We start from the raw sequence: 14,837 nt of genomic DNA on the forward strand, positions 1-14,837 counted from the left end.
CTGTTACTACCTCCAGGACAATCAGTGTAATTCAGGATTTCCAAATGTTTCATGAAAGGGACAAGCCTTTCCCTTTGGTGCTCAGAATTTTGTACTTTTCTCTCAGTGACTTGGGGGAAAGCAGGAAGGTGAAGCACAATGAGGGGATAGTTGTTAGTACAGGATATCTGTGTGTCAATTCTGTTTCACTTGGTTTTATTCTGCTGTTGTTCTGTATTTCTTTAGTCCTGATAGCTTTATCACTTATGAACATTACTCAAGGCTAGTCATTCTTTCCTTTGTGCTTCCCACTACCTGGGTAGTTCTGTCCATGGGAAACACAAAGTCATCATATGTGCTTTCTTTAACCCCACCTATCTCTGCTGTGCTTCCTGTAAAGCACAGCCATTTGATTATGTTTTGGAACGTGGTGGGTTGAGATTTCCAGTTTTTACAAAGCAATGAGTTCTGTGGAGCAAGAGTTGTTTTTCTTGTTTGTGCAGTTCCTGACACAATAAAACTATAATAATGAGAAAAGTTTATTTATTATTCCTGTATATTATTCCTGTACTGTTACAGGAAAAATAGCCATGCAGTGATATGTTACTGTATCATGAGCCAAGTAAAGAAGACTCCAAATTTATCACAAATTTATTTTGAAAATTTATTTCTAAGATACTCCATGGTGTTTGAAATAAAACAAGTGTACTCATGCTCATGTGTGATGTACAGCACCAGCATTATTCTTGCAGGACAAAAATCACAGGATTTATAGCAAATAGCGTGGAAGGGAAGGAGGAAGAAAGGAAAAGATCTTTTCAATGAGAGGGAGAGAATTTGGGTCTCAGTGATATGCATCTACTTGTCTATTGGTTTTAACTTTTTTTGAATACATATAGACAGTTTCTAGACTTTTAAAAAATTATCCATGAGGCTCTCAGGACTTTCCTATTTGGAATCAATTACTTGAATTAATGCAGTAGCTGTAGTGGAGTTTTCTCAAACAAGAATATAGATCTTGCATAAAACACTGGAGACAAAATAATTTTTACTAAATCATAAATTTTATTGGCTATTTCCCTTATCATGTTTGCTTTGGTGGATCAAGTCTATTTGAACAAAAGAACCTAAAAATATCAAGGGTGCCCTGCACAGAATTCTTTCATGGGTGCTGAGTGTACCCATTTAAGTATGTGCACACATGTTAATGTTAGGAGTATGCTTTAGCAATTTCAAGATCTGATTCTTACTTAAAGAAGCTACTGATGTGGGTAAAATGATGTCTTGCAGGCCATCTATCTTCTGTTAATGTCTTGTCTTTTTTTACTTGTTGCGATTCACAGTATGTTTTGAGGAATGCAGTATGTTATGACCATCAGGTTGTAGCAAGTTCATCTCTTATTCTTCCTGAGTCCTGAGGATATTTAATAAGCAGCACTGTTTAGACAACTCTAGAAAGTTAGTGTAGCTAATTAATAACCTTTCCTATCGTAGCAATTGAAATTTCCCAGCTGACATCGTTAGAGCAAGAACTGTGTCAGTTCAATGGCTTTTCTGTAGCGAGAACAGAAGCTCCTGTGGTTGCCTTTAAACTCGGTGACATCTCCACTTCTGTCTGCTGTAACTAGAGTAGATCAAATAGCTTGTAATAAATAATGAAATTATTTTGCACAAGGTTGTTTGCATGCGACTAACAAAAATATTGTTTCACACATGTTGAAGGGACAGGCAAAAAAGGTGCATTGCCTTAGAAGCTCTTTCCCCCTTTGGTTGTGCTTTTTCACACTGGGTGCACAATGGGTGCCGGGTTACACTGTGCAATGTTACTTCTACACTTTAATTAGTTCAGTGAAGCATTAACAAGAGACCAAGAGTATGTCTTGTGTTACTGGAAGGTAGCTGGGCAGACAGCGTGACATTTGGTTTAAGTTCAGTTTCAGTGTGAATAGGTGCGTAGGGTCTAAAAACTCCAGGTACCAGACTATGCATAAGCAAGTCTGCACAAGTCTTTGCAAGGTCTGTGATTTCAGTGAACTTTTTCATACGTTAAAGGAAACGAGTTTTCTTGGGAACTTTACAGTGCTTTTTAATTCTATCAGTAAGAAAACAAAACACATTAAAAAGTATAAAAAGTTGTCAAAATCAAAGTTCTATTTCTAGTAATGATAGCAAGAAGGAAAGAAAACAGTTTTATCTTTCTAATGAGGATATTTTTCTTAGATGCAGTAAACATGCAGTGTTTTTATGATTTTTATATTTGATATATGTGCAAAATGTGCTGTAAATATACTGTTGCTTCATTGCCCTTCCTGGTAAATTGCTTGCTTTCAAGTCACTTATGTCACTACAGTGAGTTCAGCTGGGATGTGTTGCAGTTAATTCTAACTTATTGTTACTGTCATAAAGGTGGAGTTAAAGCTCAGCAGTGCTATACCACTGATTCCAGTATTCCCTGGTTTGCTCAGGCCAATGTTCCAAAAAGAATATAGCAGATCTGGAAATTATGGTTTGATTTCTCAATCCCCTATTTTTGCTTCTATCAGAACTATGACATTTTCTCCTTGATCTGTGTCTGGATTGTGACATCTTAGACCTTCTGCTGAATAAAGGCTTGAAATAAATTGATGTTGTAACTTTATTTTATTAATCCAGTTAATTCTGGATATTGAAACCATTATTCTCTAGAGGTATCTTAGGCCTTTTTTTTTTTTGGCGCATGACATGTAGGCTCACTAGTAAATGTGCAGCAGTAGAGCAGTGTTTTCCTTCTTTGCAAAAACCCTTGTGATTCTCCCCCACCCTACAATATCAAGTACTCCTACACTAGTTCAGTCTTTTTTGGAAAAAAAAAATCAGTTTTAAATCTGAGTCATACTGTAGTCTGGAACCAGAAGCTTCAATGTTTTGTGGGTTCCTGGTAGAGATTCATGGAGTAATAGGAGATTATATTTTCAACCTTATAAGTTTTTGATGGTTGCAGTTACTATTGATTGCAGTTGCAGTTAATAATGATTTAATTTCTTTTGTTAGCATTTTTTCATGATGGCACAGGCCCGAATTGTGAGAGGAAAAGAGTTAAACCAGCAGTATTTTATTTTAAGAATATAGGACCTGATGAAGTCCTGCTGTTAGCATTTAACTTGTGACAGAGTAGTGAAATCTTCTTTTTGTTTGTATATGGTTATGGGGTTTTGATTTTAATTTTTTAAAATACAATACACTAGCTCTACATAGATTGTTGTCTGCAAGCATTTGTTCTGTACTTACAAAGAATCAAGATAAGAAATAATTTAGCATGATGTAAAAACAAAACCAATTTTTTTTACTGCAGCCGTAATTTAAAGAAACCAGTAGGCAAAAGTACGAAGCATGTGAAGAGTATGAATCAAATTTGCATTGCTCTTCCCTCTACTGTATAAGCACTGTGCAGCCCACACATCAAAATTTTCCCCTAGTCTGGCACTTCTCAAATGTGACGTAGTTTAAATTCTGAAATGGGGTTTAAGAAAAGGATAGCTATAGCCATTGAACATGTACAAATGGGCTAAGCAGTTCTTTCATAACTGTGTTTTAATACTTTAAATAGCTGTTTAAAATAGCTAGAAACTTGGGTTTTTTCTAGTTTTTTAAGTAATATAGCAGTGGAAGTTTCCAAATAGGAGGGCAAAGTGTTAGATTCAAATTAGTGATAGGGTCTAATCAGCTAAGAATAGGCTTCTAACCCTCATAATGGACATAGCTCATTTAAGGACGGGCATAGGCAGTATGGTCTCTCTTGCTTACCCTGCTAGTTTGGATTTACTCTCTTTTCCTCTGATATCCTCACTTTTTTATTGAGATTTAGTTGTAATTTAGGTGACTGAATTCACTGTTTGAATTGCTTGATTTTGGTTTAGTAATCTGTTTTTTTTTTTTCTACTCTGTCTAATGCAAAGTTAGATTGCCTGAGAAGATGTACAACCTTCAGGCAGCAGTCAGTCAGGTAACCTCCCTTATACCTGGCAGGGCAGAAGTAGGGTAGGGTGTGACATGAATAGAACTACTTATGTACTTTAAATCAGGAATCTTGTTGAAGCTGAGCCAGTGTCTCTGCTAGATTTCCAATTTCCACTGCTTGCTGCCAAGTATATTAGAGCTGTCTATAAATAGTTTGTGGAATTTTTGACTGAGAATAAAAAATAATGTCAGGTTCTTTTCTTTCCCTGCCTTTTAAAACAACAACTGAGAAGCTTTAACTGTTTTCTTTGTTTGTTTTTTTTTTTGTTCTGAAACTTTCACACAAAAATCCCTCAGTCAAATCAGTTTAGCTGCTACTTTAAAATTATGTATTTTAATGGTAGCAGACTCAAAATACAAAGAAGAGTGGAAAGTGACTTAGGCACAAGAATGTGAATCATTTGTACACTGCAGCATCTTCGAAACGTTTGCTTGATGTTTCCTGATGGTGCTTTGGGCTCTGTTTTGAGACTCAAGCCTCATCTGGATGGCAGCATGTATGTGAAATTTGTATTATGCTAACATCTCAGATGACAGGGAATTTTATACAATTTCTTATGTGTGTTGCAATGGCATTCACAACTGGTGTAATATTGGTGAATAACGTATGCAGTGCCTAGTGAATCCAGAATGAGAACTTGTGTAGTTTACACTGAATGGCTGCAGAGGCTGAGCTTATTCCTGAAATTGAGGTGGAGCCTCCCTGGCAGCGCTGGAGCTGTGGTGAGTAGAGGACATGCTTGGGTGTGTGTTGGTACATCCCACAGCCTGGCAAAAGGGGATTCGTGGAGCAAAACAAGTTATGCTGAAGACACAAGTTTGTGCTATATACGTTTCTAAAGGGTTTTTCTTGAACTAGGTCTAATGTGGCCCAGAAACCTCAGTATCCATTACAAGTAGGAGCATATTCTCTAAAAGAAATCCAGTTTACTGATTCCAAGGCCCCAGTGTAATGTGCATGAAAGCACAGGGAGTGGAGGAGATCAGGACATTCAGAAACATGTCCTTACCAGAAACAAAATACTAATGTAGACAGATCCCATGTTCATGCTATAAAACTATCAGGAATAAAGAATGTATTATGTTTTGGTAGAGAAGCTAATAGATTTGTAATTTGTAAATTCAAAGCATTTACTGATGTAGCAAACTTAGATTTTTAGAGTATGGATTGTAATAGTCAATTTTTGAAGAAAGAATGCAGACTTTTTTTTAAGTTTGGAGGTAATTACAATGCTAAGAAACGTAAAAGTAGGAGGACATTTGTCTTTGGAGATTTTTAATTCAGTGTTATAAATTATATCATTATAGAATGGCCTGTGCTATTAAAGGACCATCTGTTTCACCTACTGTAGGCAGGAGACTTTCCACTAGACCAGGTTGCTCTAAGCCCCGTCCAACATGACCCTGAACACTTCCAGGGATGGGGCATTTTTAAGGGCAGAAAACATCTCTGTTCTTCACCAGCCTCACAGCAAAGAATTTCCTCCTGGTATCCAAACTAAACCTGCTCTCTTTTGATGTAGTCATTACCCCTTGTCCTGTCACTACAGGCCCTCTCCAGCTCTCCTATAGGCCCACTTTAGGCACTGAAGTAACCACAGCTGAATAACCACAGCTCTCACTCAGCCTTTCCTCATAGGAGAGGTGCTCCAGCCCTCTGATCACCTTTGTGGCCCTACTTATGGCAATAAAAGTAGGTGTGATGTTCATTCAAGCGCTGAATAACTTTTGAGCTTAGGCTTTTTAGAGCAAATGCAGTTTTGGAAGCTTCATGACTGTTTTATTCACCAAGAAATGAATAAAGACCTGTTTTTCAAAAGTGTCATGCAACTACATGTTATACAAAAAGTTCCTCTGAGAAAAAGAAAGGACAATGTGAGAGAGTGATTAATAGAAGACACTGTTAGACAAGTTTTGAATGTACAGTGCAGACTTTCAGCAGCACCATTCCCATTATTTTATACCCAAGAATAATTGTCTAAGCACGAAATGGTGGATATTGGTTGTTGCAAAAGGTAAAAAAAAAGTCTAAAACCCACATAAAATTATTCAATTGCAGAATTGATCCTTTAAGTTTTGTCTTAGTTTACTGAATAAAGTTACATGACAGTTGGTCTAAAATGAAAATGGTGCCATCACGTAAAATAATAGCATTGAGTATTGTAAGCAAATTCTGTGCTTTATCTGCTTTTACATTGAAATTTTATGTGCTTATTTCTGGATTGTGTATTGTTAAACATTTAAATAAGCCACTGTTTCAGTATAGTTTCATCTGATAGTAATTTTTATTCTTATTTAGAGAAATTACCTATGCCACTGTAGTGTTTGCATATACAACACTTTCTCATTTTGTCTGAGCACTGGCTTTCACTCTTTGAAATTTTAGATATATTAACTGTATCCTCTTTGTAGCAAGTGTTCTTCTGTTACTGGAAGGTGCAATAAAGGTTATCACTGTTGCCTTGCATGCCTTCAGTAGAAAATCCTGACTGATGCCTATATGGCAGTGTTTCTGTTGTGTCTTGCATGTGTAATTTTATATTAAAATAAATGGTTGTTTAATCCATTCCTCACATAAAGGATACTTGGCATCTTGCTGCACATTTGAAATCTGATTTACAAATGATCACCTGAAATTCTGGTAACTCCAGTACTTAACCCTAAGGAAATATGGAAAAAAAAAGTAAACCTAACTAGTTAATGCCAAACTGTTGATTTAAAAATATATAATATAAAATTTGTCAATAACTCTTCTAGAGATTCTTCAGCTACACTGGAGATTATTGATCAGTTAATTCCTAAAAGTATCATCCCTTCAGTATCACCCCTTCTCATGATACTTTTTAAATTGCTTTCTGTCATGAGTTGCATGTTGCCCTTTGTCAAGGAAGTAAGGAGCAGCTGGTGTAGGACAAAAACTAGTGGTCAAAGTGCAATACATTATGTAAAAAGTCAGTGAAGACAGGAAAATATGAGATTACTGTGATTTGTGAATCTTATTCCAAGTAGTTGATCCAAATACATATTGGTGCACAAGCTAATTTTATTTCATGCATATCTCTAGTAGAAGGGATGTAGTGATTGGAAACTAAACTGTCAGAAGGCAGAAAATAGTAAAATGGTGCTACCTGTAAAAGCTTGGATGGGTATTGTAGAAATTTGGGAATGATACTGCTAATTTGCGTTTTTACTGGATATGGAGATATTACAAATAGTTGCCTGACTGCAGTGGACTGTATGTTCTGAGCTGTGCTCCACCTTAGTTTGAAGCATTTCCTGGTAGCAATAACTCCATATTTCACAGACTGTTCTGGGGGGGGGATAAGTTTCAAACTATTAGACTGGTTTGGTTTTTTTTTTCCCTTTTTCTCCACTGTTTGCTTCACTTTCAGTTCCTTCGCTCATGTAATTTGAAGTGCACATGCGGCTCTTCCTGTCTTCTCAGGAAGAGAAAATTTGAATTTCTGTAGTTCGATTTAGCAGTGGTTGGAGAACACATGGTGCACAGATAGAAAAGAAACTACAGGAGAAACCTTAATTTTAGAGACTCTGAGTTATAAATGAGGGAAAAACACATCTAGTCCTTTTTGCATGCTCATGTCCATCTGAGATTACAGAAAGTATTTCTTTCATTTGGTACTTTCAGTATACTGAATACTGATCCTTCTGTAGTGCAGGAGAGCTTGGTAGCAGTATGGCCATATACCTATGCATGTGTAGCTTTTGGCTGTGGATACAGCTTTAAATTCCTTCAGCTGGTGCATTTTATTCTAAATGCACATTAGTTTAACAAATATAAGGAAAGTGTTCAAGAGATGAGGTTGTAAATGATGGGTCAAAAGACTCAGAAGGCTCCTAACTGATTTTTTTTTTGGCTCATTTAATGCAGGTGGCCCACGAGTAAGTAATTCAATAAAGTATTTTGGGTTACATACTGAACTAAGGCTTTTATCATAGAATGGTTTGTGTTGGAAGGAACCTTTATAGATCATCTAGTTTATCTGAAGAGTAGTAGTACTTGTTTTTCTGTTGGTCTTCTACATGCTGTGCTCTGAGCTGTAACATCATAACCATGGATTAGCCTTAGGCGTGGTAGGCAGGCAGTGGCCTTTGCCACTTTTCTCCCACAGGCTTGGCAGAGGAGCCTGACTGTGGTTCAGCAGGACACACAGCATCTTCAGTGGAAGCTTGTTTCTGTTTCTGCTCAGCTGTGCTTAGGTGTTTGCAGGAAATGGGCCACTGGCTGGGACTGTCATAAAATGTGCCATCAAAAAGGGTCATTCCAAGAAGGCATCATGGATTTTCCAGCTCCTGTATCTGTAGATGAAGAAGGTTATTTTTATTTTTTGTACTCAGTAGTCAAAGTACCATTGCTAATTGGTTTTTTAGGGAGGTGATATGGGAGGCAGCACCAGTTTGTTCTTGAAAGCATATAGTAACCTTATTTTGGTCAATTAGAAGCAAAACTTAGTGAAGAATAATGCAGGGTAACTTCAGGACAAGGGGCAGTTTTGTAAGGTACAGGGTGAGAAGAAATTTTGGGGTAGGATGAAGAAAGGATGTTTGGTCGTGAAATACGTTGTCTAAAGTAAAGCAAGTTGAACACATATTATGATAAGGGGTGTTTAGGAACACATAATATACAGGAACTGTTGTTGATCTCTTGCCCTTGATAATTGTGATTCAAGAAAAATGCCCTGTCCAGACTGCTTATGTAGCATTCATTAAAAGGTACCACTGTACCTTTTAACTCAAGGTAGTTTAGAAAAAGCTCTCTCTTTATAGCTGTTCAGTTACAGCACTTCTTCAATTTGTACAGCTCTATTTATAGGGGGTTGTAATTTGGCTGTTGAGGATAATGGCACGGGCTTAATCTTGATACAGAAGAATTTAGCTTCAACAGAGATAGGTGTATGTGATTTTTCTTTGTGAACAGTAACTACTTAGTGTAACAGCAGAAATAAAGGTGACTTAAATAGCCTTTGCTACTATGATTTTTTTTTCTTTTAATTTTTTCATTTCAACAATCAATTTTTCTGTAAAACACCATCTGGATTTAATTCAGTCTCAAGGTACATGATGTTATTTCAAACTGAAGTTACAGAGTTTGATTTTACAATCACAGTGGACAAAGTTGCATGTACCCGATCTTTTTGTGTGCTTTTTCACTATTTATCATTTCAGTATATTATATTAGTATTACTAATTTTAGTCAATCTGGAATCAAAACTGCTTCATTTAAGAGTCAGTATTTACTGTCTCAAATATATCAGCATTTAGGTAAACTTTAAGGAACACTTAACTATAGGAGGGTGGAGGTTAGTGGGGGTCTGTTTGCCTATGGTTTTGTAAATGCATGAATTTGGGTACAAATCAAAGGAGTAGCTCATATCAGGACCATTGGCTTAGTTTTATGATCTGTAGATACATGCACATAATCCTTTGAGTCTGATACTCTTCCCATTTTGAGAGAGCTGTGCTGCATAGGCTGTGGGGAAAGATGGATGTAGGGGTGTAACACCTTAAAATGAAGGCTGCTGCATTGTGGTTAGCCTCCAGAGTGAGGCTCAGCATCACTGCTACTATCTGGGTTTCAAATATATAGAACTTGGCAGGTGATTTTTCCAAACATGTCATGTTTTTCTAGTGTGAAAGCATTCTTTTCCTTTGCTCTTTAATTGAAGTGTTTGCTGCTGCCACATTTTCTTTGTTGCCAGCCCGCTCCCCAGGCCTGTATTTAATCTCCTACCTCTGATGAAACTCAGAAGTAGTTAGTGAATCAAATACCTTCCAAGGCTATGGGTGTTACCTGCTGCATAGTTCTGTTCACCTCTCCCGATTACATGTAGGAGTCTTGGACCAGGATATTGGGAACTGATGTTTAGACAGTGCCAGGATTTTCTGGGTGGGGTATGAGATGTTTCCCATAGTTTCATATGGATTTATAGGGGAGAAATTCCCCAACTGCTAGAAAATGTGAAGGCAGACCTAGTGTAATCTTGCTTGCTTCTGTGGTCAGTCAGCTGTGAGACATGAATCAAAAGGAATTAATTCAAGTGTCTGTGAAACTACTGGTCTGTCTCTGCCTGCTCCTTAGATGAGGTGGCATTACAGCCCAGAGGATTTGAGTGGACCAGAAAAAAGTGGTGGAGGTCAAAAGGTCTGGCTTTGTGCTGTGAAAGTAAAATAAAATTTTATGGATACATCTATAAGAATGGGTGAACAACTTTGAACACAGCCATTCTTCCTTTGAACATTTGGGAGATTTTTAAATTTGTTGAAGACAGAAAGGTACCTCAAATGTTGGAGGTTGTTCCATGCTGTAAAACATTCTATCAAGAGTCCAACTCATTTAGTTACAGGTTGGGTGTGTTTTTTTGTATTGCAGTCAAGCAGTATTTAGAGATATTACCATGTATGGTGGCAACAAACTCATGTGCACCTCAGTAGAAAGCCATTAAAAGCACTTTTCCTTAACCTATAGGCTACCAGTAGTTTAAAATTTCATATTCTGTTTATGAATTTATTTTGTTTTGTTTAGAAAAAGTATATTAAATGCTTGATTTTATCTTGATCTTTGTCCATTTGAATTTTCTAACTTACATGCAGTTGCTGACCATATCTTAAGCTGCAGGGCTAAAGTTGACATATATTTCTGCTTTGTATTTGTACTAAGTGTTTATAAAAGGATGTGAAGAAAGTGGATATAGTCCTGGTTACATAAGTGATGGAAGATGTTGGTTTTAAAGAAAACAATCCTAGTTTTTCACAGGCAGCACAGAAGGCAGGATCTTTTTGGTGTGTAGCTTCCAGTGTTGTGTGCTGTCAAGACTCCTGTAACTGATATGGACCAACCTAGTGCTGAGTTTTGTTAGGTGACAACTGCTTCAGTTTAAAACTTCAGGTTGAAATGGGCATAAATAGCAAATATTTCTTTAGGACATAAAGAAATATAAAAACTTCGTGGTGACCTAAGAAATTTTATTTTACATTTTCATATTCTGCTGTGTTAAATAGATTAACAGGAATTTCGTTCCCATGTCTTAATGGAAGGTACTGATCTGTTACATGATATATTGGTCTTCTAGAAGGCTAACTTTAAAAGGAACCATGTGATTATTTGTTGAGCTCATACAAGGATCACCGCCTAAAAATTTCATAAAGTTGTCAGCAGTTAGTAACATTTAAATGGCATATGAACACACTGTTTCAATGATAGTTTTCAAATAAAGAGGAAGTAATAATCTGAGAGATTCCTCATCTTTAATGTAATGAAAGTTTAGTGGGAGTTTATTTTTTGTAAAAAGACCAAAGACCTTATTTTGATACTGTAGTACTTGGATCTGAGTTTAAGCTTCAGCATCACACATTAGTGCCACTTCTGACTAATCATTGAAGTTAGTTTGACAATAAATATGACAACTCTTTATCTCAAGAGATTAATTGTTCGATTGTAAAGCATATTTAGATGGAAAATATTCAAGTGTTCTCTCTTTAGGTATTCAAGATTAAATTCTTCCTTTGAACATTTGGGAGATTTAAGTTTTCTTAACCCATTAATTCTGAGTCAACTCATAGAGGATTTTGACACAAGTTCCCATTTTAGTATGCTTCTCATTATTAATGATTTATAGTTTTTGTCAGTCTTTGATACATATATACTTTGTTTTGTTTTCCATCACGTCAGCGTTATGTCAGTCTTTTCATGTTTCATTGTATTTTTATCAGAACTGATTTCGTTAGTATTCTGAGGTTTTTGTTTTACTGGTCTTTGCATACAGGCAGTTTGTCAGGAATTCAGATTCTGGGAGCATCAATGATGTGCTCAAATACTGACTGTCTTTAATGTAATTACTTCTGGGTTATTCATATTTCTAGATGTTTGTGAGTTCCTTCTTTCTTGTCATGATGCTCATTTTCAGTGTTCAATAACAACTGCAGATATAACTGTATGTGTTAATGCCCCTTTTTACAAGTAAAAAGGTGAATAATCCCTGGTGTACTTGAAAGATGAAATGTCAGCAAGTTATTTTTATGTTAGACAAGAGGTTCTGAAATGTGTTAATGTTTTCTTTATGCTGATGGAAATAATGGAAAACAAAACAATCAGAAATATGCTTCTGTGGAATTAGTTCCAAGTAAAATCATTTTCCAGCAAAGATGTTTATTTTGTAAATTGAGAGCTATGTGTTACTGTACACACAAAATTAGAGTGGCAACATCCTTTGGCATGTCAGTGATACGCAAAGCAGAGAAATTATTTGGACAACAGTTTTTTAAAACTTAGATGTATATTTTACTTTGAAAATAGTTTAATTGAAAAATAGTTGCTCACCAACACAGTATTTGAAATAGCATTTGTTTTAAAAATACTTCAGTGTTTTGAACATTGAGGAGAATTGTTGCAGTGTGGAATTTTTTTAACAACTGAGACAAAGCAATTTGGTATGTAAATATATGCAGTGAAATTAGTACTTTGAAAATGGAGTGGGAAACATGCCACTTTGAAGAACCAAGGAATTTAGTTTTTAAAACTAAAAAAATTAAACTTACTATTTTTCTACAAATTATGATCATCAGGTTTCTCTCTGTATTGTGTCTCTAAGAAGCTAAAAATTACGGTTCTCTGTATTTGGTGTCAACCCTGGGAGCAATTTCTTAAACATCCTGTGTATAATCATTCTACCAGAGGAGCACCGAGGTATGCTCTGTTCTTGGTCAACATGTAACAGTCTTTAAATTGGTATAAAAGGAATTTGTGTTTTCTTCATATATTTAAGGTTCTTGTTCCCAGACATAGTACACTGACATTGCAGTGCTGGTAGAACAACTGTTATCACATGCATGAAAATCTGTGTGACATGGCAAATGTTAAATACTACAAAACTTTAAAGGATTAAGAGTTGTGGGTTTTTTGCTTAGTGAAGTATTATACATTGTAGATTCACTGCCTGTGTTCAAAGGAACTTATATATCAAAGTAGCTGTTTCCTCCTAAAATTTCTGGAAGATTTTACTAAAAATTTGTTGTAAAGCTTAAAAGAAAAGATAATGAATAAAGGAGGGGAGAAATGCACACAAATACAATTTGATGTGTCACATCCTGTACAAGGACTGCCACCTGCCAGCAAATATGTTGGCTTTACCAGGCTTCTTTTACTTTGGAGAGTACAAAGTAGGATGGTGTTTGGAGGGATAACTTTTTTTAGTCTCTTACTCTTGATGACCACATGGGTCTTGTTCTTGTTTGCAAGTCTACTTTGTTTTAATGAACACTGGGGGGGAGTTACTGTCAAAGGTAGCTGGTTCCCTGCTGTATCTGAACTGTCTTTCTGGACAAAGGGTGTAGGCTGCAGTTTTTCTGAAATAGATGGGTATAGTCCCCTGGATGTCTTATTTGCATAGGATTTACCAGCAAATCTTGCTCTAGAAGGAGATGAGGAAGGTGCATTGAAAGAGACCTTACTTAAAAATAAAATAGCACTTGATGCAAAATACAAAGTCTACCATCTGACATGCATAAGGTTTCTCAAAAATTACAGTATCAGTCTCTGCTTTTTCCTTAACTTTCTAGTACATCTAATTGTTCCTAGTAAACTAACAATGCTTGGGTGGGGGCATTTTTTATTGTATGGTAACTTTCTCTCTAGTTTTTCTCTTTAATTTATGACAAAACTTATGTTGGACCTTTCATGTTTAATATTAATTAAAAGAACTTCAAGTTTGTTCATTCTGTTCTGTAAAAAGGTATCTGAAGAATTTTTACAAATTTTATCTTGGAAATTAGCTTATTCATTATGTTTAATTTTAGGAAATGGTGCTCTTGCAGAACATTCTGAAAATGTGCATATTTCAGGAGTGTCAACGGGTAAGTCATTTTTTGTAATGTTTAAATTTCATGCATGACTTAAATAGTAAATATTGAAAGCCACCTGGTATCTTATGAAGAGATATTTGGCTATAAAAATTATTACTGCCTTTTGCAGCATGTAATAAGGAATGAAGCAACTGGAACATGGAAAAATTCTCATAAGATAAAACTGATACCTGCATGCTCATGAACAGATTATGCCTTTCTAAGTGGACTGCTTAATTATTTTTCCGTACAAACATTGAACTAAGAGAAAAGTTGGTTTAAGTTGAATTGATATTTTCTTTCCACAGTGAAGTTTTTGTGAAATGAAATTTACTGAAATGTAATTTTGGACACTGCTACTATCAAATAACATAAATCCAAGAGTTATGCATTCACCTGATTAGATTTAACTGAAATGACTGTACACTTGGCTGCACAGTTTCTTTAATACAAGAAAAAAAATTTAGAACTCATGAAACTGAGAAACTGATGAGATGCTGGGAGCAGAGGGGGTATAAAAGCAGTACACACTGCTCAAAAGTTTCTATGTTCCTTTGCAATAAGTCAGTTTTAGGTCTCTTCTGGGTAGCAGCCGCAGCCAGGTCTGTTGTGTGTTAGTGATGGGACTGTGTGGCCATTGAGACATTGGTGTGCAGTCTTTGTTCTTCAGATGCTGTGCAGTGTCAGCAGCTGCTGGGCATGGTTTATCATACAGATACCCAGAATATGTGCAAACAGCGAGATAAAGGCTCCTCAGCAGGTAGCAGAATACAAGCCTGATTCTTTCCCTAGGAAAGCTGCCTCTAATCCCTAGAATTTAAACTGATTTTCATACTTCCTTCTCCTAAAATAAGAGCCAAAATGCAAAGTTGTCCTTTTTGAGAACAACTTGTACGTTTCACTGTAGTTATCCTTGCAGTATTGCTTTAAACATTACGTTGCTACTTATGCTTCTATGGTTGAGTTTTTGGATAAATTTATGGTCAGTGGGTGGTCTCTGTTACACC

General features: G+C 36.1%; 1 protein-coding gene across 1 annotated transcript in view; it reads left to right on the plus strand.

The window, feature by feature from the left end:
* The window catches only part of LRP12 (LDL receptor related protein 12), a 50,066-nt gene that overhangs the window by 15,368 nt on the left and 19,861 nt on the right, over positions 1–14,837 (plus strand). The window contains exon 2 of the mRNA XM_054629211.2: positions 13,786–13,842. Coding sequence (XP_054485186.1) covers positions 13,786–13,842 — 57 coding nt within the window. The remainder of the gene's footprint in view (positions 1–13,785; positions 13,843–14,837) is intronic.

Source organism: Agelaius phoeniceus, chromosome 1 (assembly GCF_051311805.1).
Source record: "Agelaius phoeniceus isolate bAgePho1 chromosome 1, bAgePho1.hap1, whole genome shotgun sequence".
In the NCBI taxonomy this organism is placed as follows: domain Eukaryota; kingdom Metazoa; phylum Chordata; class Aves; order Passeriformes; family Icteridae; genus Agelaius; species Agelaius phoeniceus.